Genomic DNA, 27627 nt, shown 5'->3' with positions numbered 1-27627 from the left:
AAAAGTAACTCATTGTATCCTAAATGTTGTCATATTATTATATATTCATCTTGGCTCGACAGGTTGACTTTGAGCATTTAAAACAAAATACTGCAGTATACGGCCAAAACCAAGTGGCACCTTACCCAGTTTCTGAGGAACAGTAAAAGCCTACAAACCACATTGTTGCCCAGGTGTGTGTGTGTGTGTGTGTGTGTGTGTGAAAAAGAGAGAGATAAGATATAAGTACAAATAGGTCATGGATATAATGTTTGTCAATTTTACATATTTAACATACAATTTTCATCGTAGGTATATCTTCACTATGAGAGACAAAATAAAATAAAAAAATCCAGAAAATCACATTGTAGGATTTTTCATTTGCAAATTATGGTGGATTTTGTCAATAACAAAATTTCCTATTTTGTCTCTTACAGGCCTCTCTCATCCTTTTAAGTGGGAGAACTTGCACAATTGGTGGCTGACTAAATACTTTTTTTGTCCCACTGTAATCTGTTTGATCTTATGCTATAACTTATTAAATCTATAGTAATAATAATATACATATTATATACACAGAATATATTGTATATAACAGTTCCCAATGAAAAAATATCTTTTTTATCCTTTGCTGTATTTGTACATTTGTATTGAGATTTTATATATATATATATATATATATATATATATATATATATATATATATATATATATATAAATTTCATTTAAATAAAGGACAAATGAATTAAGTAATACAGTTCAAGAGAAAAAAAGTATATAAGTAGTATAATAAGTATAATAAATATATATATATATATATATATATATATATATATATATATATATATATATATATATATATATATATGTGTGTGTGTGTGTGTGTGTGTGTGTGTGTGTGTGTGTGTGTATAATAAGGATAAAAAGCAGATTTATATGTGAGGGTTCAAAGGAAAATGGGATTTTTGATTGTGTACCTTTATTCCTCTATATAATCTCCTGCTACACTAATGCAATAAGATCAGGACTGTATGGGGGTGTGGCAATAACTGTAACTAATAAAGTTCCTGTAATGTTTAGGTGGTGAATGATTGTGTGTACAGTTTACACAGACAGATGCATCTCTTTCGGAAGTTGTCCGTGCAAGTTATCCGCCGATTTTCTAGGATCAGGTGTACCACTTGCTGAATGTTCACGGGAACGACTGCTATGGGCTTGTTTTCATCTTCCAAATATTTTACTGTGGCTAAGAGTAAAATTGTTAAAATGTGAAAAAGCAGGTACAAACCTTGTACATCCAACATCTGCATTAAAACAATTCGCCCAGACAGTATTTGCATAGTTTATTAAAAAGTAAATATGACAACAACAACAAAAAAAAACAACAACATAAGAATTCACACATAAGTGTAAAATATTAATAGAAAACTGAGTTTGACTGAGATTTGAATTCAACCCAATTCGACCTCAATTCTGCAATATTTCTTACATGAATTAAGAACACTTTATTACGGCCCAACAACATTAGCATTAAAAGACGCTGTTAATTCAATATCTGTTATTATATCAGCTTTACCACATACCATAGCTGCAAAGTTCGTGGAAAAAGGACAAAGTGGCAAAGATGAGAGCAAGACGTTCATTCTTAGAAAGACAAACAGTTTAACTTGCATCATTATGTCATAGAGGATGTTAAAAACAACACTTCATGTATGTTATAAAGACAGAGCTTCCGCTTTTCGCCAGCTTTGAAACACAGCGAGTCCTGTAATGAGCATATGCAATCACTATGCAGATATTTTGTAAAATACACACACACCACACACTCACAATTAAGCACATCAGGTTGTTAGTAATTCCTGGGAAAAAAGGTTCAAATCTCAGCCCCCTCCGGTTTCGCTGCCTCTCCATTCTCCTCAGTGGGATTCTTCTTAGAAATGGAGTAATAGTAGGTCCTCATCTTCTCCTCCACTTTCACAAAACTTGGCCTGTCTTCATACCTGCAAAGGAAAATAGAAAGAATGCAAAAAGGCTTTTTCACATTGTTTTGATTGGAATACACTTTGGTAAAAATAAACCTCTTTATTAATTCCATTTAGATGTCAGAGTCGGTCTGGAAAAATGACACTGTGAGCACAAGGCAGTACCTCAGCACACTACTGACCCACCTTAAGAATTTTCACCTGAAAAAAGAAAAAAATTTTGCAAGAAATTTGCCTTGGCCTTAGCGAAGCAATTTTAGTATACGAACGGCCTACATTTTGTGTACGGCCAGAAGTCGTTCAAAACTTGTTTACGCCAGTGGAAAGCCAGTTTGGTTTTCAGTTTTGGATTTTAAAGCAGCTGGTACCAAGAGGTATCATAAATTAAGGTTAAGTGAGTTTTAATGCCTATTTATATTTATATATTACTGCATTTACTGTACATGTCTTAAGTGTTGTGATTGTTTTTGTATGCAAAAATATGTTTATAGTGTTTAAAATCTGTAATATTGGTTATATTTTCGGGTGGCTGAAACGGATTATCCACATTTACATTGTTTCCTATGGGAAAATGTGTTTTGCAATGCAAAATTTCACCTTAACGGAACAGAATAAATTTGTATGCCAAGGTACCGCTGTTTACCGCTGGTAAACATGTATATATTCTAAACACATACAAAACCCTGAAAAATAAATAATAAATATTTGTAATATCTAAAGAATATCTAACTTCTTAAAAGTAATTTTCATATGCGTGCGATTCCATGACAGGTCACATGACCAGAAATGCAAACTATCCCACAGATGGAGGAAATGTGGCTTCAAAAGTCACATCTGCTTGACCATCTGTAAGTCAAGTAACGGGGAGTTTCATGAGCAGGTTATAACAATCTGTATTAGTATAAGAGAAAATAAAAAACCCTAAGATGCATTATTATTATGTTAAAAGGGGAATAGATTCAAATATATAAATCTGTCTATAAATATTTTTTTGTTGTCAGGGTAGGTGTTCAAGTCAAACTTTAATTGTGCAGAATAACAGAAAACAGAACCCTTTATTTCTCTATATAACCCCCTGCTACACTAATGCATTTATCCCAGCATTTCACTAGTGCTTGGACTTCATGACTGAAACGCTCTCCTCCCTGGTACTCACTTACTCACTCATCTTCTATACCACTTTATTCTGTATTCAGGGTTGCGGGCCTCCCTGGTACGCCTTTAATAATAATGAAAAAAAAAACAGCCTGTTTTGATCACCAAAGTTCTTTTTTTGCGGGATAATGCACAAACTCATACGGCCCCCCGCACCACTTGCACATTACAGGAGCTCGGCTGGGAGTTATTGCCACAGCCCTCATACAGCCCTGACCGCGCTCCAAAGCATTTCCACATGTTCGGGCCATCAAAGGAGTTCCTGGAGGGTTTCGAAGTTAATACAGTTTTATTATTCATTAGCTAATAACTAACAAATCTCACATACTTTAACGTCCAGCATTCTTTCATCAGCTCGTACATGGGCTCCGGGCAGTTAGCTGGACTCTCCATCCGGTTGCCGCTCTGGAGGAAGCTGATCACCTCGGGACCCTTCATTTTCTGCACACGATTAAAAAAGTTTGCAAGCAGCTTAGCACTTTTATAAGTACAAAAGTACAAACACGTTCAGTCAGACTTGTAATGTACAATGAAGTTTTGTGTAAAAACCCTTCCGTGTTCTGTCCTGGAAAAAGACAATCATAAAAAGAAACAAAACAAACAAACAAACTAAATATTTTTAAAAATCTAACAAAATTTTAAGAAGGCATTGTCGGACATTTGTGTGAAAGTCACTGGTTTACTGGTCGGAAGGTCTGGGGTTCGAGCACCAGTACCAGCAAGTTGCCACAGTTGAGCCCTTGAGCAAGACCCTTAACCCTACCTGCTCCAGGGACGCTGTATCCTGAGTGCACCTGTGCTCTGACCCCAGCTTCCTAACTGGGATATTCCATATGGGATATAGTGCTGTTTTTAATATTTGTCATTGTGATAACAGCGTGGATTGATACCCTTCCTAGCCACCAGAGGTCTTAGTCTGCTCAACACAAACACTGTTCTTCAATAGTATCCAGTAATTTAGATTATTCAGAAAATGCTTTGTTTATTTCTGTCACTCTTCCCTCCTCATGAATATGTAAACGGATATAGTTTCATTTTCTTCACTCTCTATTTGACACTTTCTTATCATTCGGGAGCATCAGTGACATCGATCCACCCTTGATGTTGATGTATGTTTAACTTTATGACCTTTTTTCTTGGGGTGTACAAACTTTTACATTCCATTATAGAGTTTGTGTGTGTATTGTTTTTTTTTTTTTAGAGAACCTGTAGCAGAAGACATCCGGGGGTCAACGAAGGACACGAACAAGAATTATATGCGTGGAAAAAACAAGCGAGATACAAAACCTGAAGAACCAGAACACGGAAACGAGACTCAGACTTCGACGTACAAACACACAATCAGACTTCACACCAGGACTAAGACACAACAGACACTCTAATCACAAACTAACACGAAACAGACGCACACAATCAGGAAACAAACGTAACCACGAACACATGGGGCTTATCGTCACGGGAACAGCAGCAGAGGAATTCATGACAGACAGGTAACACTCAAAAGAGTATTAAGTCAGTACCTTGTAAGGTTTCCCTCCGTAGGAAAACGCCTCCCACATGGTAACCCCAAAGCTCCACACGTCGCCTTTACTGGAGAACTTGTGGTAGTTGATGCACTCCGGAGCGTACCATTTTAGAGGCCATTTGCCTAATGTTCGTGCCTACACAAGTGCAAAAAACACACACACACACACACACACACACACACACACACAAATACGGATGTTGGTGTAAATTTTTTCCACCCACACGCTGCTCTTTGTGGTTCCTGAGGTTGTCGTTATCATTATCGTTCTCACTGCAACATACAATAACGCCAAACCATTTACAAAAACTGTGCCAGAGTACGATGTGCAAATTCACCTTGTAATAGTTATCGTCTGCACCGAGCGCTTTGGAGAGCCCAAAGTCACTGATCTTGGCGTAATGTTGGTTGACCAGCAGAACGTTTCGAGCCGCCAGATCTCTGTGCACGAAGTTCTTCTCCTCTAAATACTTCATCCCCAATGAGACCTGGTGCATCAGCTCCACCACGTTATCCACTGACACCTGGTCTCTAAACACACACACAAACACACACACATTTAAACATTTAACATTGTGTTAGTTTCCTCTTAATAGAAAATATATATTACATCATAATTTTAATGTAGAAGTATTAATACTATTGCTTGTAATAATGCTGAGTAGATGACATCCTCAACAGACTTTTGCTCAAGGTTCGGGGAAAGCTGCTTGAAAGTTTTACTAAACAGTTCTTTGTTTAACTCGACAATAAGAACTCGTCCTTACTTCCTGCTGGAGAGATATTTGTTGAGAGGCCCGGCAGGCGCCATTTCCATCACCAGCATCAGCGCCTCGGCCTCGCACAGTCCGATCATGCGGACTATGTAGGGGTTATCCAGCTGGTGCATGATATCAGCCTCACGCAACATCTCTTCCTTCACTCCCTTCTCGTTTTCACTCTTCAGAATCTTGATGGCTACGTCGATGTGTTTGCTGAGGAACATAAAATGCCATAAACACAAGATACCAGGTTCAACTTTCTCCTAATATCCATTCACGGCTCTCACCTTTTCATCTTATAGACTCCTTTCTTCACGCAGCCAAAGTTTCCAGATCCGAGCTCCACCTCGTCCACCATCAGCTTTTCTCGATTAATGAGGAGCGTCTTATCCTGGAGCTCCTTCGGGTCAGCGTACGGGCTGACGAACTCTTCGCTGTCCATCGGCAGAGCTCTAGGAACTGGAAATAATAACATTAATATTAATAATAATTCATTTAATACATACATACAGTCCTCTGCAAAACTCTTGAGCCAACGCTCATTTCTTTATATTTTGCTTCCAAAGCTCCAAACTTTCTTATATTTTATTATGTACTTTTGAGGAATAGTTCTCCAGGTTTCCTGATGGACTTTTTTGTCTCTCATTATTTTCAGCCCAGTCGCTGTACTTGAGCAGTTTCAGAGGAATGTTTAATGTTCGTTAAGCCACACAGTGACCTATGAATCATTCAAATATAAAAATATCTTACTTAGGGCATAAACCAGTGAGAAACAGGGGCAGATGATTGGCTGAAGAATACTTAGTTAGTAACCTAGTACCCTAGTGTAAGGATCTATCCAGTGACGGGAACTTCAAAGCACTGGATAAGAGTGTCTGCCAGACGCCTAAATGTAAATGTAAATATAAGTATATACACTACCGTTCAAAAGTTTGGGGTCACTTTCTAACTCCATGATGGTTCCTGATTTTTATTTCTTTCTACATTTTAAAGGAATGCTGAAGGCGTCCAAAAAATGCATTAATCTCCTTTGAACAATTAATGGTGAGATGTTTCTGCTACTTCTGCTCTGTAAAGACTTTATAACGCCTCTAATCTGAGGTGCTGTTAATTGGTCATTTTTCAGGCTGATAACTCTAAATGAACTTCTCGTCTGAGGCAGAGGTGGGTTTTGGTCTCGCCCTCCTGGGACGGCCTTCATGAGAGCCAGTTTCATTATGGTGCTTGACGGATTTTGCAAATGCACTTGACAATACTGTTCTTGCAAGAACTATTACAGAAAGGCCGACCTCTGTGTCTTAAAATAACAACTAACTGTTGTTTTTCTTGTTGTTATTATTAAATTCCATATGTGTTATTTTATAGTTTTGAAATTCTCAGTATTGTTGTAGAATGTAGAAAATAAATCACTAAACAAAAACAAAGAAATTTGCAAGTGTTCTAAAACTTTTAAACGGTAGTATATATATATATATATATATCTAGCATAAAGAAGAGCAAGGAGTCCTGAAAGGAATGGTGTCGCCGCTGCAGAGCCCGGATCTCAACTTCATCGAGTGGGATTACATAATAAGACGGGTGGTCACACCAAACACTGGTTTAATTCGGATTTCTCTTCTGGTTACTTACTTTCCATCGTGTTAATTGATAAAAATAACCTATTAACACTACTATTTTTGAAAGCATTCTTACTTCACAGCATTACTTCACACATTCTATAAATAACAAGGGGAAAAAAACAGACAAAAAAGAACAAACACAAAGATAAAAAAAAATGAAAGAGAGTAGGAAATGAGTAGGAAATGTTCAAGAAGAAGGAGAAGGAGAGGATGGAAGCAGGAAGCAGGAATGATAGTAAAAGAAAAGATGCTGGACAAGGTAAAACCCTGGGAGGAGAAGGAGATGAAATGGAAGTAGGAGAGGAAAATGAGAAGAATAAAAAGACAAAATAGAGGAAAACTAACAAAAATACATTGTGAGGTTGATATTTTTTAAAGATACTGATATATGTTTCAGCAGATGTTTTTTTTTACTCAGTTTACATGCATAATTGTTAGATCATGTGTCCTGCCATGTTTGTACAGCAGGTCTTGTGTTAACACATGCTCACCTTCAGGGGGCGGTGTGTAGCCATTAGCTCTGGCTCTCCTCTGCAAGAAAGTAAAACAGATAAGGTGAGAGAGACAGAGAGAGAGAGAGAGAGAGAAAGAGAGATGAAGACAAAACAAACACACATGCACAGAGAACAGAACACGTGCATGTCCACATGCACAGAGGACACGTGCATGTCCAATTTATGATAATATCGTAAGAAGAGATAAACCTGATACGTACAAGCGCAGGCACGGCTGGAGCCTCTGAAGAGAAAAACAGAAACAGAGACAAATGCTTCAATAACATAACACATAGCAGGGATCCTTTAACTCATCTCCCGTCCCGTCCCGTCTCGTTTGTGTTTCTTACGTTCATGTATTGATCACATAATTAGCAAGACCTTCATGTCCTGATTCAGCCGTCTCAGAGTTAAACATGCAGAAAAAGGAGGCAAAGGCAGTGGAGAAAACTCCAGAATAGGAAGAGACGGAGAAGATATGAAGAAGGAGAGGAAAACAGGAGGACTAGAAGCATGATGTTAAGAATGAGGAGAAGGTAACGTAAAGGAAGGAGAAAGAAGAAGAAGGATAAAGAGGTGAGATGTGGGAGCAGGGTGAGAGATAGAATGAAAAGGTAAAAGGTGGAGGAGGAGAAGTAAATAGAAGGAAGGTCAGGAGAAGACACAAAAAGAGAAAAGTAAGGTAATATAAAAGAATAAAAAACATAGGAAGAAAGAGTAAGGTGATTGAATGGAGAAGATGAGAAGGTGGAGAAAGAAGAGATGGAGGTAGGAAAATAAGATGGTGGAGAAGAAAAAGATGAAAAAGGAGGAGAAGAATATGTGAGGAAAAGGAAAGAGGATAAGGAGAAAGAGAAAAATGAAGGAATGGTAAAAAAATGAACAGTGATACACTAAAGTACAAGAAAAGGAAGAAGACAGGATTTAGTAGGTGTGAATGAATAGGAAATGAAAGTCAATGCAGGACAAGGATGGGAGAAGAATAAGGAACAAAATGAGTCGAAGATAGAAGAGGCTGAAAAATGAAGAAGAAGAAGAATAGATGCGAAGAAGGCAAGCCAGAGAGAGGAAACGATGGAGGAAAGGGGAGATTAACTGATCGGAAAATGAAAAAGATAAAACAATTGTAAGGTGTGAAAATATAGGACAGGGAGAAGGAGGAAAGTCCACTGTAGAAGGAGTGAGATTTGAGTAAAAGAAAAGGGTGAATGAGGAAGAATGCGGAGGAGAAGGTGGTGTAGATAGGGAAGGACGACTGGAAGAAGATCAAGGATAAAAAGAGAAAAGGGGAACATGATCATGAGGACGAGATGACTGGTACAGTGTGATCCAGCAACAGATCTTATGGCTTCTGCGATTACTAGGGACTACACCTTTGCTGAAACAGAATAAAACCAGGTTTGCAAACCCGTATTTTTGCATAATATATACTTTTTAATTTGTAATAGTTTGGGTGCGTAAAGCCTTAAAAGTATTTTAGAACGCCTTAATGTATTTAATATATATGTATATAACAAGATGACATGATGAAGGCTGGTACAAGTGCTTCAGTGGCAACTATAAGACGTGCACTGAATAATCAAGGACTTTATGGCCGGACCCCAAGACGCACTCCACTCTTGACCTCAAGGAACATCAGGAGTCGACTAGAATATGCCAGGAGGAATTTGGATGAACCTACAGAGTTCGGGGAGACAGTTCTATAAACTGATGAAACCAAACTGGAACTTGTTGGACATATGGACCAGCGGTATGTCTGGCGTGCAAAAGGTCAGGCTTATGACCAGAAGAATACCATCACCACAGTCAAGCACCGAGGTGGGTCAATTATGATGTGGAGCTGTTTTTCTGCGGCAGGAACTGGCGATCTTGATTGTGTACCTGGCATCATGGATTCCATTTCGAAGAAGAACGTGATGCCTTCTGTTGATAAATTAAACCTTGGTGATCATTGGATTTTCCAGCAAGACAATGATCCCAAGCACACCTCCAAATCAACCAAAGCTTGGTTGGGGAAAAGATGCTGGAGTGTCCTGGAATGGCCTTCTTAGTCACCAGATTTAAATCCAATTGAAAATCTCTGGTGGGATTTGAAGAAGGCAGTTGCAGCATGGAAGCCATCAAACTTCACGTTTTGCACGTGAAGAGTAGGCAAAGGTTTCAATCGAGAGGTGCAAGAAGCTTGTCAGCACTTATCGAAAATGCTTGTTAGAAGTTATAAGAACCAAAGGCGCTCCACATGGTGCTGGGGGTTGAATAGTACTGCACATGCTCATGTGTTACAAGACTTACAATTTTCATTTGAACTTCAAAGTTAATCAACTTCTGTTGTGAAAATAACGCAAATATTTTTTTATTTTTAATTTATTTTTATTATCTTTCATCAACATTACTATATTGTCTATTGAGGTGAGGGGGTTGAATGTTTCTGATTGCAAGTGTATATATATATATATATATATATATATATATATATATATATATATATATATATATAATAGATGTATATTATTAATTTAAATAATATGATTTCCTGTGAATTCGTAGCAGAGCAAAAAAGAATATTGAGAGCCAAAAAGTATTAAAATCCTGTCCTAATTAAATAATTGTGTTAATCATTAAAAACAAATATAGTAAACACTGGTTTACAGCTTATTTACAGACCTGTACATCCCATTAGTTTGGTCTTCACTTACAACTTCATTTGTTATTTTCTAATATGGAAGATAAACATCACAGTAACTAGAGAGAGCAAACAATGCAGCACCCGCTATCAAGCTCATTTATTGTGTTCACACACGTATTAATGACAAAGTAGAATATAGTTGACGAGCAACGATGACGGGCCCAAGCACCCTGTGCCATCGCCACCCCGGGTTAGAATTTGCGATGTGTCATATACAGTACAAGTACATGAGTATAAGTGTGTTTGTGTATATTTGTGCGTCTGTGTGAGTGTGAGAATGTTAACATTGTGATATAAGTGTGTTTGTGCGTGTGTTTGCGCAAGAGAGGTGTGTGTGTGTGTGCGTGTTAACATTTGTAATGTGTGTGTATGTATGTGTGCATGTGTGTGATGTATGAGTGTGGTTGTGTGTGTGTGTGTGTGTGTGTGTGTGTGTGTACGTGTGTTCAATAGGACACAGATGCTGGAAGAAAAGCATCACACTATGATGTTCCTCAATGTGATGTCACTGAACGTGTCACTCAATATAATGCCACACAGAAAGTTATTAATCATTTTTCGGTGTAAGTTTTGTTTAAGACATTATCACGGCTGACCCGTTTAAGGTAACAAAGATCCCTCCGCAATTTTGCATCCTCAATGTCTTTAGATCACATCGGCCTGGTTTGGTGACGATCGTATAAATTCCCTAGGAGGAGTATATAATAACTCATCGGGTGCGTTTTTGTAAACAACCCAAAATAACCGGCCTCCTGTTGAGTTGAGACCATGACATGCAGTGCGAAAGTTGTTTGGTTCAATGAGCTCTAAAGTTTCTAAAGGTTCTCCAAGTTTCGTGTGCCTACGTGAAAGTGTGTATGAGCTATCCAGCAAAATCTCGTGTGGGGCCCATGGGGGCCCCGGGCCGCGCGACTTCAGGCATCCCAATGGCAGCAGATTCCAACATCCCTGCCAATTTTCATGAGTTTTTGAGCAAGTTAAGACCCCCAAAAAGTCCAAAAGGGTGGGAAAAAAATAATCCTTAGGATTATAGTGCTTGGGCCCTCACTCTCACTCACTCATCTTCTGTATTCAGGGTCACGGGGCCCTGGAGCCTATCCCATCGTTCTGAACTAGCGCCTGTCCGCTGATCGCCAACCGGCTAAACAAGGCGTATTTTTTAAAAAGAAAAAGAAATAATTATTTACAGTTTTATCGAGGAAACTGCTTTTTCCTCCGCCAAGATGACAAGTGTGTCGAAGTTGTTTGACCTCCAAATACGGATTTAACCTCCAAATACATGTTGCATGTTGCTCAGAACGGCTGCAATTTTCTTCAAAACTCAAACCATCCTACTCATAGTCATGACATTCGTTCTTCTATTAATCAGATGAGGGTGGACTTTTTTTTTAATTTAGAGCTTCATATTACCTTCTATATAAATTAATTTACCTATATATAAATAATATTTGATAAACTCTGACTTTTCCTGGATGGTTCATTTTATTCAGTGGGGTTTCACAGTTTCGGGTTTTTCTTTCTCTTCGTAATTATGTAAAGTTTTGCCATTATGAAAAAAACATCCTGGCGATTTTTCTCTATGAGTAAGACTGTAGATAAATGATATACTTCTACACTGTGTGGATAGACATCCTGTCTGTGTATTTGATATTTTTTTGATAGTGTTTTATTATTACACTCTGCAAGTTTAAATTTTCACTGTTATGCACAAAATGTCCCGGAAACTCAATTAATGTAACAGTTTGTAAATATATAAGCTATTGTGATTTAAAAACGTGATAAAAGCTCAACCTATATATGGTGTGCATAGTAATAGTAACATACTGCATTTCTATAAATTCTTACCTGATGCATTGTTCTGGTTTACGCACATCTCGCGCAGTAACGTGACCAGACCATCAGGCTTCATTTTCAGATACTCGACCAGCTGCAAAATAGCCATAATTTGTTTAGCACTCACAAAGTATGAGAGGTGTTCGAGTCAAACCGGGACTTTACACAGCTTAGCTTTCTATGATCAATTAATACATTTAAGATCAACTTAATAATCTTCAACCTTGAAGATATATTTTTGGTCAATACAGGAGTTTTGGACATTAAGCAGGCAGTCTGATCATAGCTCCGGGATACTGAGAAAACCAGAAACACTGGGATAAGTGCATTAGTGTAGCAGGAGATTATATAGAGACATAAAGTGAGATTTTAATCTCATAACTGTGTTCTGTTCGTCTGTAAAATCAAAAGTCCCGGTTTGACTTAAACACCCTTCATAAAAAAATAAAATCTCTATATTTTTAAAAGCAGCATTACATCCTTATAATCATGTGATCATGAAGCATTTCTCCTCCCACTGACCTGCCACACGGTGTCGAACTTGGTTCCTTCAGGCATGCTGTATTTCCCTGATTTATCGTGAAGGATCTGGTAATGGTAGACAGTTTTTCCGTACAACAAAGACAAGGCGAAGGTGCCAGACTCGTCTCGTTCTCTCACTCTGCAGACAGGAACAACATCCTGTGTGTAAACCAGCATCTCTGCACTTTATGTACTAGTTATTAAAAACAGCTATAAATAACACAAAAAAGTGTGTTTTGAGTTAAAATGTCTCTGCTTTTTGCTTAAAAGATTGCTCGATTAATATCTACCGCAGGCATTAATAGTGTTTATACAGCAGCGGTGTTGAATTCTTATGATCGCCCTCGCTCGAGTAGGTTATATTATCGTAACATCTCACAGAGCAACTCATACTGTGGATGCTTTATATAAATCACTGACGTGACAACGTTTGAAGAAAATAACTTTTTTATTTCAGTGGTTAAGGCATTGGACTACGGTTCGGTAGGTCCCAGGTTTAAACCCCATGACCACCCCCTTGAGCAAGGCCCTTAACACTCAACTGCCCAGATGTAAAATAAGATAAAAATGTAAGGCATTCTGGATAGGGGGCGTCTGCCAAATGCCGTAATGTAAATTTCACGTTCAAGAAAGGAGAGAATAAAGAGAATAAGAGAGACGAAGAGACGGGTGAGAAAATGATCGCGTCTAGCAGCTGAAGCATAAGTGAATAAACATAGTTATGTGAATAATTAGAAAAATTCATCATTATATAAATTTTTGTTGTTATTATAGTGTTTTTATATTCTTAATATGTTGTTACTGCTATTGTATATACTGCTACTATATATATATATATTAACAATCTCTTGGCTTCACCCTGACATTGACTCACTCAAGTGTTTTATTCCTCACAATCATACTTCCATAAACCCTATCTATTAATGTATTAAACATTGTCGCTCATGATAATATTAAATCTCTGAAACAATAAACAAGAACGATACATATTAGTATTTTTACACTTATCTTTTTAATAACTCGTATATTCTCGCACAGGATTACAACTTGACAGATTTATTGTTTGCACACTTTCACACGAGTGAAAGTTTCCGACCGTGCATCACGAATGCAGCTCAGGTTTCGCTACTTTTTCCATGACTAATTATAGCTTGGAGTGGCCTCCCTCACACCAAGATGTTTTAATTTATCATTTATTCGCTCTATATGTCTTAATTTTATACAAAAAAAATTATGCATACAGTATACACCATGTGTGTGAGTTATTGCTGGTGCACTGGATTTATTTGTTTTACTTTATTACAGTAAAATGAAGTAAGGAGTAAGGACATGAAAACATCTGCACATCTGGCACCGGTTAGCGATTTTATGATTTTTACTGTATCTTTTTATTTTTTTTTTTATTTTAATTTTTGGTGTTGGTTCACTTTTCACTGCTTTAATATTCAAGTTATTGAATCTTATTCCAGTCTATTAAATTATATTACAAGGTTTTGACTGTAGACTTTATGTCCTTTTCCTTAATTCACATTATTTTAATTTATTCCTAATAGGATTTTATTACTAAAATTTCATTTTAACTCTTTAACAGTCTTCATTGATTAGTAATTAAGTCTTTTTTTAATTGCTATATCTGTATAAACAATTCACAAAATGAATATTTAAACATTCTTTACTTTTTTTATTCAGCCGCGTTAGAGCATTTGGTGTGTGGCACGGTTTTAATGGCACAGCCGCTCAAAAGTTTTTAAACCCCCCGCATGAACAGTTTTTAGTTAAAGGTTGAGGAAAGGGTTCGAGTTAAATCCTGTAGAATTAGAGCGTCTAAGTATAAATTGTTTTTTAAATGAAGTGAAAAACATTTGTGGGTTTTTTTGTCATTTGGAAAAAGTAGCTGTGTAAACAAAATTTGTAAAAGTTTTTTTTTTGCATGTATAATAACACTTTCTACTATCAGATCCAGACTTATGATGGCGTAGTTACACACTAGGGGCTTCATCATAGATGTGCACTCGCTGTTAACAACGCTTCAGGCTGCAGGTTGATGAAGATGTAAAATACAAATGTTTAAAGGACATTTTTCCTTATTTGTAATATGCTGTGTAATTTTAAGAAAAGATTTTTACTGTACAGTACTCAGTTCGGATTAAAATATTATTACCATCTATGCTTTTTTTGGTGAGAAGATTTTTAAAAATGTGTTTTATATGCTTACACAATTTCTGTTCATCTGATCATATCTCTTGTTTATGTACTGGATGTCTCTAAGTGTCCAATGTTTTTCACACATTAAGCACTTATACACTTTGCATGCATAAAATGTTACTCGTAATTTGATCTAAACCACATGGCTGTAAAGGATTGAAATCTGCAGCACTCCAGGACATCAGGCTGACTTACAGGAACTTTCCGTCTGGCTGAGAGCCCGAGTAGAGTCTCCTCTCTCCCTCCTGACGCGGGATTTTACTGTGGAACCACGGCATCCTCTCATGGGCCGTGGTGGCAATCAGCTTCTCTAACTGAGGAGCCTGACTGATCACGGCCTGCTCCATGGCCTCGCCCTGAAAACACACACACACACACACACACACACACACACACACACACACACACACACGTCAGCACACTATATTCACTTTAACACTGGACAACCAATAGAAGTTAGAGTCTAATGTCTACGAGGGGCGTTCAAGCCAAACCGGGACTTTTACAGAAAAATTTACAGAAAGGCGGAAAAGTGATTGACATTTACAGGAAACTTCAAGCACGGTTCGGTGATGAGACTCTTTGCCGCAGTAAAACATTTAAGAGAAGAGTTTTAGACGTTAGGCGCTTTGATCATTCTGAGAAACGAGAGTTTTTACTTCAATAACTGCTTCCTGTTATTCTGCACAATCAAAAGTCCCGCTTTGACTTGAACGCCCCTGGTGGATTATATGCATATTTTTGAATTAAGCAATTTTTAGATATGCATGTAAGAATATATTGCAACATGATACAAATGAAATAGTTTAGACTTTGGGTACGTTACATCTTACTGTATGTGTTATGGATTATGTAAATATCTTGCCGTGCATTTCACACATGGTACATTAATTTACGTTTGCTGTGGTATGTGCCATGTTCTCACAGAGACGATTATTTTCATATAACAAGATGGGTCGTGTTATTCAGCTTATACCACGGTGATCTGTCAACAAGTACAATTTTGTTTATTAATATTTAACACTTTATTTAATCGCTCACATATAAAAGTCATTGCATAAACCAATATTTGCTCTTTTGCAGAAAATAAAATACGCAGAAGAAAATATGCAGCCTGTCATGTGACAGAGAAACCAGAAGTCAAGAGTGCTGACACTGGAGACTCCTTCCGTAAAAATGATAAATAACCCTGTCATCACATCACCAATTTTATATATTTATTATTAGACTTATTTAGAGCATCTGCCATGTGCTGTATGAGCTGTTCCTAGAGAAACGATAAAGCATTAGGATTATTGGTCAGAATTGATGCTCAAACTCAACCACAGTACGATAGTAGATTAAAAAAAGGTTTCTGAGCTCCGCCATGAAAGTTGACTCATCAGTTTTTTTGGGGTTTTTCAGTCGTGATTGCATATTAGATTAACTATCTAAATAACACGAAAAAAAAAAAAGTTGCACACTCTAAGATGTTATTTAGTCAACTTTATCTTTGATTACGGCACACACTGTGGGGTTTAGTTTGTTATATCTGTTATGATTCCTCATGCTCCCAGAACCTCTCTTTCACACTACTATTCAGTCCTTGAATATACTTGTGCCATCAGGGCATAAAAAAACCCAACTCATCCATAGACGTGATAATCTGGTCATTCAGTACACTCAGGTCGTAAGCTAACTTTATTTTATTGCCAGATAACTTTGCTGAGTCTCGACCTGAGCAACTGATCAACTCCAGATCAAAACACTGTCTCCAGAGGCTTGTACAGTGGACACAATGCATGATGGGAGCATCGCTTCATGCGCTTCCCTTCTTACCCTGACACGCCCATCACCATGGAATAGAGTCAATCTGGACTCATCAGGTCACGTGACCTTTATCCGTTGCTCCAAACTGAGGCAGCATTTCTTTGTCTTCATTGTAAAATAATGCTGAAGTCGTCCAAAATACACAATAATCTCCTCTGAACAGTTGATATTGAGATGTGTCTGCGACTTATGCTCTGTAAAGCTTCATAACGGCTCTGATCTGATCTTATCGAATTCACATCACAGCAAATTCAATTCTCTTTCTGCTTAAGAAAAAATTGTTATAAGGGGGGCCCTTTAAGGATAGCACTATGATGTTGTATTGTGGGAGCCTGCATGTGCTGTATGAGGATGTTCAGTGGGAGGTTTATCAGTACTGGGAAGCACATTGCTAAACTAAAGGCTTTAAAATATTGCCTCGCTTTCTCGAATTGTGTTCAATCGTGTGCTTGGTGGGTTTTCTCTGGGTTCTTCTCGGTGGGTTTCCTCCCACCGTCCAAAGACATGCAGATTATGGTAATTGGTGTCTCAAAATTGCCCGTAGTGTGTGAATAAGCATGTGAGTGTTGAACGGTCCTACCACAGTCATACAAATACAGATTGCGAGTAACGCGGTTTGCAAGTGTTCCGCAAGACCAGAAAAGATTTTGAATAAATTTTGACGTGAAAAATGAACCAATTTTGGTTTTACGAGTACCGAGTATCATGTATCACGCATGCGCATCTTGTTTTGACGCCGAGCATCAGGTGATCTCAACGGAGCCAATGTTTTTCTCTCTCTTGCGCTGCGGAATTGTGGGTAATCGTCTCTCCTGCTAGGTCTTAGTGTGTGTCTCTCACTGGTATAATCAACATCCTGTGCACGCATTTTCTCCCTCAGCCTGTCATTATGTACACACGGTGGCAAATTACGTGTGCGCACACACATAACGACAGGCCCAAACACACGAACATAGTGCCTGCGCGGATAAACGGAAACACTTATCTGTCAGGGTTCTATTTTTACTTTTTCGTTATGTGTGTGTGTGTGCGCGCGTAATTTGACACCGTGCCGACACTGTGCTGTGAAACCAATAATTTAGTTTCCATTATTTCTTATGGGAAAATTTTATTTGGTTTACGAGTGTTTTGGAATACGAGCCCGCTTCCGGAACGAATTATGCTCGTTATCCAAGGTTCCACTGTTAACACAACTGTTCCCCTTAATGGATGGATGGATGTATAGTCCCTATTACCATAATAATAACCTAATGTTCGCATGTTACGTGCCGGTTTCTAGGAGCTTAAATAGGCATGCGACCAGGCGCCCTGCATTTCACCTGATTACCAACATGTCTGGGTTGCCTGCCTTATCAAACAACAGTGCGTTAAAACTGGACTAGTAGAACTCATCACCTTTGTGATGAACTGGGGAGCCGGCCGCACCTCGTTACCCCAACTGCATTATTTGACCTTCAACTTTTACACTTTAACTGACTCACCTCCAGGTTCCAGGTTTGGCGGACATACTCGCGCAGCATGTTTTCCCTTAGGTTTTCGAAGACGCCGGGTTTGATGGCTGTGTCTGGTCCGCGGAGACACGGCTTCCTGAGCACGCACATCAGGCCATCCGCGTCCTTGCTGTAGAACTCGCAGAGCTCCGCTGGGCCGCAGTGGGCCTTTCCACCCGCGATGCAGTACGTCCCATTCAGCTGTTTCTCCACCGGGTAGTGATAAAACTCCAGGTTCCAGACGAGAGACAGCACGTATCCGCCCAGACTGCGCAGACACTGACGCAGCAGGAACAGACCGTCACTCATCCCCGCTAGCTTCAGGTACTGCTCAGCGTCTGAGCGGCTGATGCTGCCATAGAAGAAAGGCAGCTCTGCCGCGGGGTCGAGCATGGCGCAGCCGGATCAGGAGTGTTTACAGTCTAAAGAGAGGAAAGATGAGTTGAATGTAGGTTTTACATCATCTAAAAATGAAGAAAAGTAGCAGCACCACTTGAGTGACAAGGACACGTACAGTTTAGTGTGATTTTCTGAGACTGGACGTCAAAATATTAGATAGTCAGTAAGAAAGCTAGAATTTGGAAAACATAACTTATATTCAAGCCAGAATATGTGTAATACTGTATTTCAGGATTGAATTAGAGAAGGAGGGAAAAAATTACGAGTTGTTTATTGGAAAAAAAGCAAAAGAAGAGACAGAGAAAGACACCAGTGTGATTCTGTTTTTCATAACTTTAACAGTTACAGTGAAAGCTTCACTACAAATGTGGAAACAACTAACTCACTATCTCTCTGACTCATACACACATTGTTTTTCATGCTTCCTTTCAGTCCCACAACTCTTCAGGACTGTAGCCAGATCACACAAACATGCCCCTGTCATCCACATTATGCATTTATCATGCCGCAGTTTGTAAGTGTGTATGCCGACACGTTGCTCTGCAATGTGCAGATGCTCTTTAGTGCTGATCTGAGACCTGCATCGCCACAACAGGAAGCTCACACACACACATCCTCTGCCTCCCTCTGCTAATCTCGACATCTTCTCATTCTAACAGGTGCTGACGTTTTCTCGAATGTTCCTCTGTGACACACACAAACGCTTCGCCACAAAACAGGACATGCTTTCTTACGCTCACTGTACCAGTAAAGCCGTGTATAAGGCTCTCATGGTCTCGAAGAGAGGGACAAACTGAGAGACAGAGGACTGGAAAGAGGTCCAGGGTAGTAGCATCTCTTTTGAGTTACTGGTTTTGTTTATTTCAATTATTATCAAGTCAAAAGTAAGAAATAAATCTGTTTAAAGGTAATAAAGACAAAAACATTCATCAGGGAAATTCTTCAGCTGTACAGATGCACATACGTGGCAGAACACTCACAAATTCCTAACAGCTTACACGACTCGAGTTGTTACAAAGGTTGAAGTCGTGGTGAGAAACAATTTTGAAATAAAATCAAATACGTCCGAATCCGTTTTCAAATTTGCAACGCACTCTTATTAGATAAAGGTTGTACGGCTATATGTTTTACGTTCAAGGTCCAAACTAGGTACCATTTAAAATATAAAAAACATTACCCTAGGCCCTATTAACTATGGGTGAGGAACCATATATGGTAACTTCATCAACCGTGCTTTGCAAATATAAAAATGATGAAATGTTTTAAGAAAAATCTAAAGTTCACAATCAAAAGTGAAAAAAAGCGTTTTGTTTTTTTTAGTATTTCAATAAGGGCCTTATGAAGGGATATGGTTCCTCACATGTCTAGGGTAATAAAAAAAAATACACATAAGGTTAAAGGTAGATTTATTTAAACATAAAAATGCATATATCTCTTGGAAGTTATGAACTGTGGTTCTTCGCTTGATTAACGGTTAAATGACACCCCAGGCTTCCAAATATAAAAATTGAAGCATATGACAACTGATATAAATTAAATTTGTAGAAAATGAGACCAAGATATCAGAGCATTAAAGCACAGATCAACCAGATTTGTTATATCTTATACCCTATACTCGCTTTCAGCAAGAGTCAGGGTCTTTACACCTGGGACTGATCAGTAGTAAATATCTTAAAGACAATGAGGTGTTTTCGTTGTCTTTGAGATACTTACTACCGAAATACTAAACTCGCCAAGAATGACAGCTAGGTTCACTTTACAACTGAATCTGACCCAGGGTGTGGTCTTTAAAGGCCGATGCCAAAGCTTAAGCTTAAACTTCCTCAATGCGACACGGTCAGATAAATAAAAATAGTAATAATAATTAAAAAAATCATAGATGCGCAAACTTAAACAACTCTGAGAACAGTTCTAGAACTAAGGGTCCATCAGAGTGAACCAGTTCTGCTGTTTTAAAACTGTTCTCAGAACTGTCTCCAAAATCTGGAATTTCGGAATCTGGAAGCCTGGAATTTGTCCTTAGAGTGAGGACGTACAGACTCACTGGTGACCCATATTCACTGGTCAAGAGCTAAAATCATCAGTAAATTCTGATAAGATGAAGTAAGATGAAGATCGACGCATGCGTTCGTTTGCATTAACTTATAAGTTAATTAATGATTAAAAACATAAATATTAACATTTCTAATGACAGTGCGAAAAAATAAGGACTTTTGATTTATTCGGAATGTGCCAGATTTAACAATTTACAGTATAATTTAAAATAAATAGTATTAAGAACTAGTAAAAAACTATTTTATATTAAGCCAGCTCTGCACTGTGCATCGAGTGCTTAATATCACTGCAGAAACCTCGCTACCTGAAAAGAGCTTTATAACTTGCCTATTTGAGATACTAAGGAAGATTTACTTTAGCTTCGAACATGACTTTTGAAGCAAAGTCGTGTGATATTAAACATGTTTTTTTTTTTTTTTTTCATATTAAGCAAATCCTGTTACCTTTTCTTGTGAGTTCTTTGCACGGTCCTTCACTCCGTATCAGACTGTTTCCTCTCTCTCTTTGTTTGCTCAGTATTTATGATACTTATTTTCCACTGTGTGGGAGGTGGACAGGTCAGAGCATATAGGAAACTTTTTGAAAAGTTAAGCAAAAAAATCAGCTTCGCCCTAATAATATCTTATAAGCAAGACAAAGAGTGCTGTGTTTGATCAGATTTTGCTCAATTATCTGCCCGTTCTCCAACCACCCATCAATACCCCCCCCCACCCTTCCTCATCTCCCACAATGATTCACACACTTTCAACATCGCTTGTGTGTTACACCACAGTTTCCTGGACAAAATCACAAACACACACACACACATCAGCCCGCAATCCTAACGAGGACTGCAGCATCAGAGCGGAAGACCCTCAGACACACACATGCAGAAACACACATGCTCTATGTTCTTAGCCGCACCAAACCACAGCAAAGGGATCCTATCCGTAAAGGGCAGTCAGGTGACAAAGGTGTGGTGGAGAACGAACCAGAAAAGTACTTTGACAAACCGCTGACCAGCTGCACAAAGGCAAACTAGCATGGTGTGTCTTGCAACTCTTTTGCAACTTGTTCAAAGCTTCAACCGCTAAGCTACACCTGCCTGCTCCTTGGTATATACAGTATGTAAATGTGAATTGCTACATGGTATGGCGAGACTTTTTCTCTTCATGTGGTTCAAATGATGAGAACAATGCTGCTGAAAAACTGACACCTAGCTAAGAATGATGCTAGCGAGCATGTTTTTTTTACAAAGCGGGGGAGGGGCGGGCAGACAATGACACTAGAAACCTTGAAGCTTGGAAATAAACAAGTCCTTAAAAAACTTCTACTTCTTATTAAACAGTTTAATGTGAGATGGGGAGTTCAGAAGATGGGACATAGAAATAAAGTGAGGAGAGTGTAGGATGTGGGTCAGGAGCAGTGTCTAGTGGGCATGACAGCAAGCTGTGGCAGCAACGAAAGAGAGGCAGCAACTGCCGGTTCACCGGCAGCAAGTCCACACTGAATGTCAAAGGGGCCAATCATAGTTCAGTGGCAGCATGCCAGAGTCAAAAGTAAATCTTAACAGCAGCTGAATCTCAAGAGTTGGAGGTAACAAAAGGTCCATCAACAACGGACCCTCAGCATTGAACCTCGGAAGAGCATGCAAACACAGTATGGCACTCACAGCATGCCTTACACCATCTCTACCCTTGATCTCACTGAAGTCCAAACCAGCACACTCACCGCCTCTCATTTGTTAGCAGAGAATCCTCAATTGAAGATGTGCCACCAGCCATGGCATAACATGTGGCACTGCCCCCTCGTATATGTATATTCCTTTCAATGGGGAGGCCACAGTGCCAAACGAGCTGACCAGTTTCTTCTTGTGAAAAATTAAGGCATGTGCCAGTCATGTGACACTATACGTACATGCCTATGCTACTGTAGGTTTGCATCATGGTGGTGAGTGAATTGCTACTGTACTTTCAGTATAATGAAGTGAATGAAACCTAGTTGCTTTATGCTGTTCAAGCGTTCAAACATGTGGTTCAAGATGGCTGCTAGACGAGGGGTACGTATGGCTAGCTATAGCCACTGTGGCTAGCAATAAGTGTGTAGAGGGAAAAAAAACAGTAAGAACATTTTTATTTCTACCTTTTTTTTACTCTCCTGCCAGAATTTCCTACCAGTATTTAAAATGTATAGCTATATCACTCTGTACTACTTTATCAACATTTCCCTCATACAGCAATGAAAAAAACTCTTGCAGTTTCATCAGAGGTAGCATTTCCTGATACACTATACTGGTAGCACTTTCTGACACATCGATTTACACATGAGTATCCGACTTTTAAATCAACCATGCAAATAAAATTAAATGTGCAATAAAACAATGTGTAACTAAGTAGGCATGACTTTCGCAAACAAAATGATACAAATTTGAACATCAAAATTACTTATTGTAGCTTCAAAGGAAACTTAATTTCGTGTTCTTTGATGACTGTGGGAAGTATGTCGTTAGCTAAAAAAGCAAATTTGGTTGTTGGCACAAGCCATTTTCTTTCTTTGGAGTTTCCAGAAAGAACGTTGCGGTAAAGAACGAGACTCTTTCCTTTTCTTGTTCCGGATGTATGAGAAAGATCAAAAGTTCTCTGATTACGGATAAGATAAATAAAGATAAAAACAAGTGTTCCATAATGTGACTTAAAATTTTTTTATATGTATTGAACAAAATTTTAGGCTTAGATTAAAGACTAAAAGGAGACCGCAGTAGTCAGTTGACACCTTTAAGTACTACAACTAACTGGTGATCCCAGGCTTTAACGTCTGATTAAACTAAAAAAAAATATTTATATTTTTTACTATAGTACTTTCCTTCAAACTGTGCACACGTACAGAAGCATGATGTTATAATTCTTGGTTATAAATCTTTCGAAACAGATGAGCATTAAGTCCGGTGGGGCGTATCAGTCTGCCTATAAACTGTATATATAAACCTTATATATTTATTACAAAAATAAGTAAAAGATGAGGTAAGTGAAAGCAAGCATCACTGTAATTCCAAGGAGAAGTCACTTCAAAAGAGTCTAAAGAGTTTAATATTGAGCCTAGGAAATCTATTCATTGATTGTAAAGGTTGTTGTCAATAGATCAATAATAAAACATATATATATATATATAAAAAAAAAAAAAAAAATATATATATATATATATATATATATATATATATATATATATATATAAAACATCTGTCAGAGTCATAATATAATAATATATAAATACCTCCCTGTGTATAACATACCAACATGCACCTACTGTATGATCACATATTATTCACATGATCACCAACTTATGATCACATATAAAATATATTTAGTGACTAAATTATCCGTCGATGTTTATATACAATGGTGGCCAAAACTATTAAGACAGCATATACCATGTATTATAGTTGTCCCTATGATATCACTTATTAGTTCCATCCTCTCTGGCTAAAGAGTTGTGCTATTTACAATCAGCTGGCTTAGTTAGTGGATGGAGCATGTGTATGGCGGGACTTTTACTTTCTGAAGCCGGGGTGTCCGCCTCCGCACTAAAATAGCTTAAATTAGAGAATTTCACTAGTGAATTGTGAACTTCTGTGATAAATTCTATATGATTGTATATAATCTTGAAGCAGGCATTAATCGAGAGGTGACACCAGAGTATTACAGACGTCTTTTTGACAGGTTTTAAGGAGTAAAAGACTTCATACTAAATACAGTAAGAATTCTTGAAGAACAATTTTCTCATATCAAAAAAAAAAAAAACTGTATTATGTTAATTGTCATTATTTAACATTTTCAGAATGTCATTAATACATAGAATTTAATTTTCATCTCGACACGTTTGGCGATCACTGTACTATACAAATAATGTCCTGGGTAGAACATGGTGACATCACATGTTATTCATATAATCACAAATGCACGATCACATGTGAAATGGATGTTATTTGTCCATAATGAGACTTAATTATCTACATTTTATTCACATACGGGCAACTATTTATTATCATTTATTTTTATTATTATTACTAAATGTATTTATTCATTCATCATTATCAATCATTAGTTAAGTAGAAATATCAAGTAGGTTTAGTTCAGCCCTAAATATATATAATAACGTTTTATCAGCACATGCTATTGTAACTGCTCACAATAATAATAAAAGAAAAGCTAAAAAATTAGGATGTTTTTGAAGCGGACATAATAACCATAAGCTGGAGATTACATTTCCTTTAATCGGTTTTAATACATTCAGAAATAATGGGCTTATTTTAATACTTTCAACTAATTCAATTTTATTTGTTAAAGCACTTTTAACAACGCAGATTCCAACAATGCAGGGTTACAGAAATATGTAAGTTCTGCGTTTACGTTTAAATGAGTCGATGATGAGGGAGACGATATGAGGAAGTAACCTTGAGAGGAACCAAAGTCCAAAGTGCAAATGATGCAGTTATTTCCAACATATTACATAAAAATCTTTGCTAGATACAAACATATGATTGAATGCAAATTGCATTTTACAACATGCACAAAATATTACAGTGTTCAGGCATGTATGGCACATTTTCTAATGATATTATTGTATGTTTTTCTATAGAGAAAATGCAGTTGTGTAAACACTTATGAGCAACTTATGAGTATGAACAAGAGGGTCATTTCTGAATTCATTACATTTTCAACTTTAAAAGTTGATTTTGTTGAAGCTTTGGACAGTGTAATGATTCAGGCTTGAGTGTAATGTTTTCATGGCATTTCCAGTCCTAAGGCTAAAACCAGAGATCCATATTTCACTTTGTCAAATGACAAATGAAACGCTAACATGAGAGCCATGAATAATGTTTAACTAGGAACATCTTACCAATTAATTCTGTTTAAGTACTGCATGCATCAATTCATCCTAGTTATTGCAGAATCAGGTTAAATACTAGTACGTATTTATAGCTGTTTTAGTTGTAATTTTCATCACTAGGGTTTGCGCTGTACTCTGGACCATACTGAATAGCGTTATATTATTCAGTATATATTAATCAGCGTATATTGATTATTATTATCGTTTTTTTCGGCATGACCGATTTATTCTAAAAGTGAATGGAAATTATTTTCTCTCTACACCCTACACTGGAAACCAAAATGTTTTTATGTGCACTATCCCAGCGCCCCACCCCCACCCGCAAATGTGTTTGAGATCATTAGTGACTCTGACCCTGGGCCTTTTTAAGCTATACTCCTTTTCTTGCATTTGTCATTGATTTTCCACAAACAGCTTTTTCGCCCGTACTTAGCTGCTCCCACTGGTCGGCTGAAATATCACGAGCGTTTAGAGCTGAGACAGGCCTGGAATCCTGCCACAGACTTCCTGCTGTTTTTAATGCTCTTTACAATGCCTTATTGCTCACAATGCTGTAATACTTGCTGAAAATGGATTAACAGTTATGAAGTAAAATTATTTTGTTTCTTTAAATGCTGGCAAAATAGCTTGAATAGATTACTCATCTATGTATTAGATTTCTTTTACGCTGCAAGGCGAAATTTAGGCTGAACGGATGCGGGTTAACTTAGGTCGCAGGGTTTTAACGTCTGCTGTGGCGGGACCAAAACATGTCAGGTTTCCTGAACAGGAGTGCATTAGTCTGTTTGATAGCGCTATTAATAAATTTCCTACATTGGGTTTGCATCTGCTTTATTATTTTTTTAGATAAATTAATTATTATTAATATACTTTTAGGTAACGGAACACATTATGAAAAATAAAAAAGGGATTAAATTAACATTCTTTACAAGAAAGCTATTCACTGATATCTCACTGTTCGGCTATCAATAACTCATCTGCATTATGTCTTCTTGCATAAAAACGTTTGCATGTGATGATTATTTAAGAGTTTTTGTCTTTTGTTATTTGCTTAATGTCGGCCTTGACCTTGGAAAGTGACCTTGAGTTTCAAAGCGGTCCCATGTAAGTAAAAAGTAGCAATGAGGAAAAATGTCAATAAATTCGAGTAACTGTATAGAAATGACAATCAGTCTAAATTTCTTTGCTATTTTTTTATAATAATAATTATTATAACATAATTTTTTGTCTTACATTTGGACTGTACCATTCTTAATTTCACTCCTGAGCGTCTACGTAGCAGTTTAGAAATAATTCCCCAGTATTTTACGTACTAATGATATTTTAAATTATGACAACTTCAGGATCACACATATGCACGGGAGTACAGGGTAATAAAACCTATTTTAGCTAGCTTCAGGCGTAAACATACTGTGTATACGTACATATTTTAGTGCTAATAAGATGACGCACAATGCAAAGGACATGAGGTGAGTAGAAATTGTTACGGTACACGAAACATCAACTGATCAATTTATTCTGCTAGCATGCTGCTTAGGATGTGTTTAACAAAGCTTACAAACTGTTTCTGTAATTTGATCTGGATAAGACTGAAGCAGATTAAGTCTAAATGCAAATGTAATGCATAAAATATGAAATGTCATTATTCTGTCACCAAAACGCAGCAGATCATTTTTTCAGTTGTTAAATTACTGGAAATTAAACCAACATCAGACAAAGGAAAGACGCCCTGTCGCTGTTAGAAACCTTTTGTTACTGCGACATGGCACAGGTTTCCCCTGAAAAAAAGAAGAAAAGAAAGAAAGAAAACCTCAACGCATCAATGTTCTCTAATGGCTGCTATTGTTCTCGTTCATAACTTGGCCTTGAATTAACTCATCTGTCAGTTTAACAACCGTCCTAGTCTCGCTCACCTCATTTACACACTCACCACTCTGACACTCAGATCAACACTGGAACGGGTCATGAAATCAGCCGAGAACCAGACAAGAAGATCCATCAGTAACGGAGAAGGGATGAAAAGGAGGAAAAAAGAGACCACACGATCCAATTGAGCACTCACCAACTCCAGGAGGCTCCAGGAAGAGAGAGAGAAGGAGAAAAGAGATGGAGAGACTGAGAAGTGCAGCCCAAATCAACCGTCAGAGACAATCGTGCACAGTCTGAGGAGGTGATGAACTCTGATCTGTCTTGATGTATGACATCTGTGCTTGCCAAGCACTACCGTGTGTGCGTGCGTGTGTGTGT

General features: G+C 37.8%; 1 protein-coding gene across 2 annotated transcripts; it reads right to left on the bottom strand.

Annotated features, from left to right (window-relative positions):
• Positions 1 to 1305: 1305 nt before the first annotated feature.
• LOC128529872 (tyrosine-protein kinase ZAP-70) lies at positions 1306 to 27627 on the bottom strand. 2 transcript variants are annotated; one of them, XM_053503442.1, is made up of 13 exons: positions 27443 to 27627; positions 18052 to 18482; positions 14957 to 15117; positions 12557 to 12695; positions 12047 to 12128; positions 7737 to 7759; positions 7513 to 7552; positions 5690 to 5861; positions 5409 to 5615; positions 4980 to 5172; positions 4637 to 4777; positions 3445 to 3557; positions 1306 to 1979 (listed from the first exon to the last, which is right to left on the bottom strand). In XM_053503442.1, the coding sequence occupies exons 2-13, from the start codon at positions 18451 to 18453 to the stop codon at positions 1853 to 1855; spliced, it is 1800 nt and encodes a 599-aa protein (XP_053359417.1). In that variant the 5' UTR covers positions 18454 to 18482; positions 27443 to 27627; the 3' UTR covers positions 1306 to 1852. The 2 variants fall into 2 exon arrangements, with proteins under 2 accessions (XP_053359417.1, XP_053359418.1); XM_053503443.1 differs by lacking the exon at positions 27443 to 27627 and adding an exon at positions 20958 to 21085.

Source organism: Clarias gariepinus, chromosome 9 (assembly GCF_024256425.1).
Source record: "Clarias gariepinus isolate MV-2021 ecotype Netherlands chromosome 9, CGAR_prim_01v2, whole genome shotgun sequence".
Taxonomy (NCBI): Eukaryota; Metazoa; Chordata; class Actinopteri; order Siluriformes; family Clariidae; genus Clarias; species Clarias gariepinus.
The sequence above is the reverse complement of the archived record's forward strand: the minus strand, read 5'-3'. Positions and strand labels throughout refer to the sequence as shown.

Bases quoted from the DNA above. Each gene is read 5' to 3' on its own strand.
- LOC128529872 (XM_053503442.1), bottom strand. From the start codon at position 18,453: ATGCTCGACCCCGCGGCAGAGCTGCCTTTCTTCTATGGCAGCATCAGC. The intron at 5,616-5,689 runs GTGAGAGCCGTG...TATGTTCCTCAG, and splicing joins GGAGTCTATAAGATGAAAAG to CAAACACATCGACGTAGCCA. The intron at 4,778-4,979 runs GTGAATTTGCAC...GCACTTGTGTAG, and splicing joins CAGACGATAACTATTACAAG to GCACGAACATTAGGCAAATG.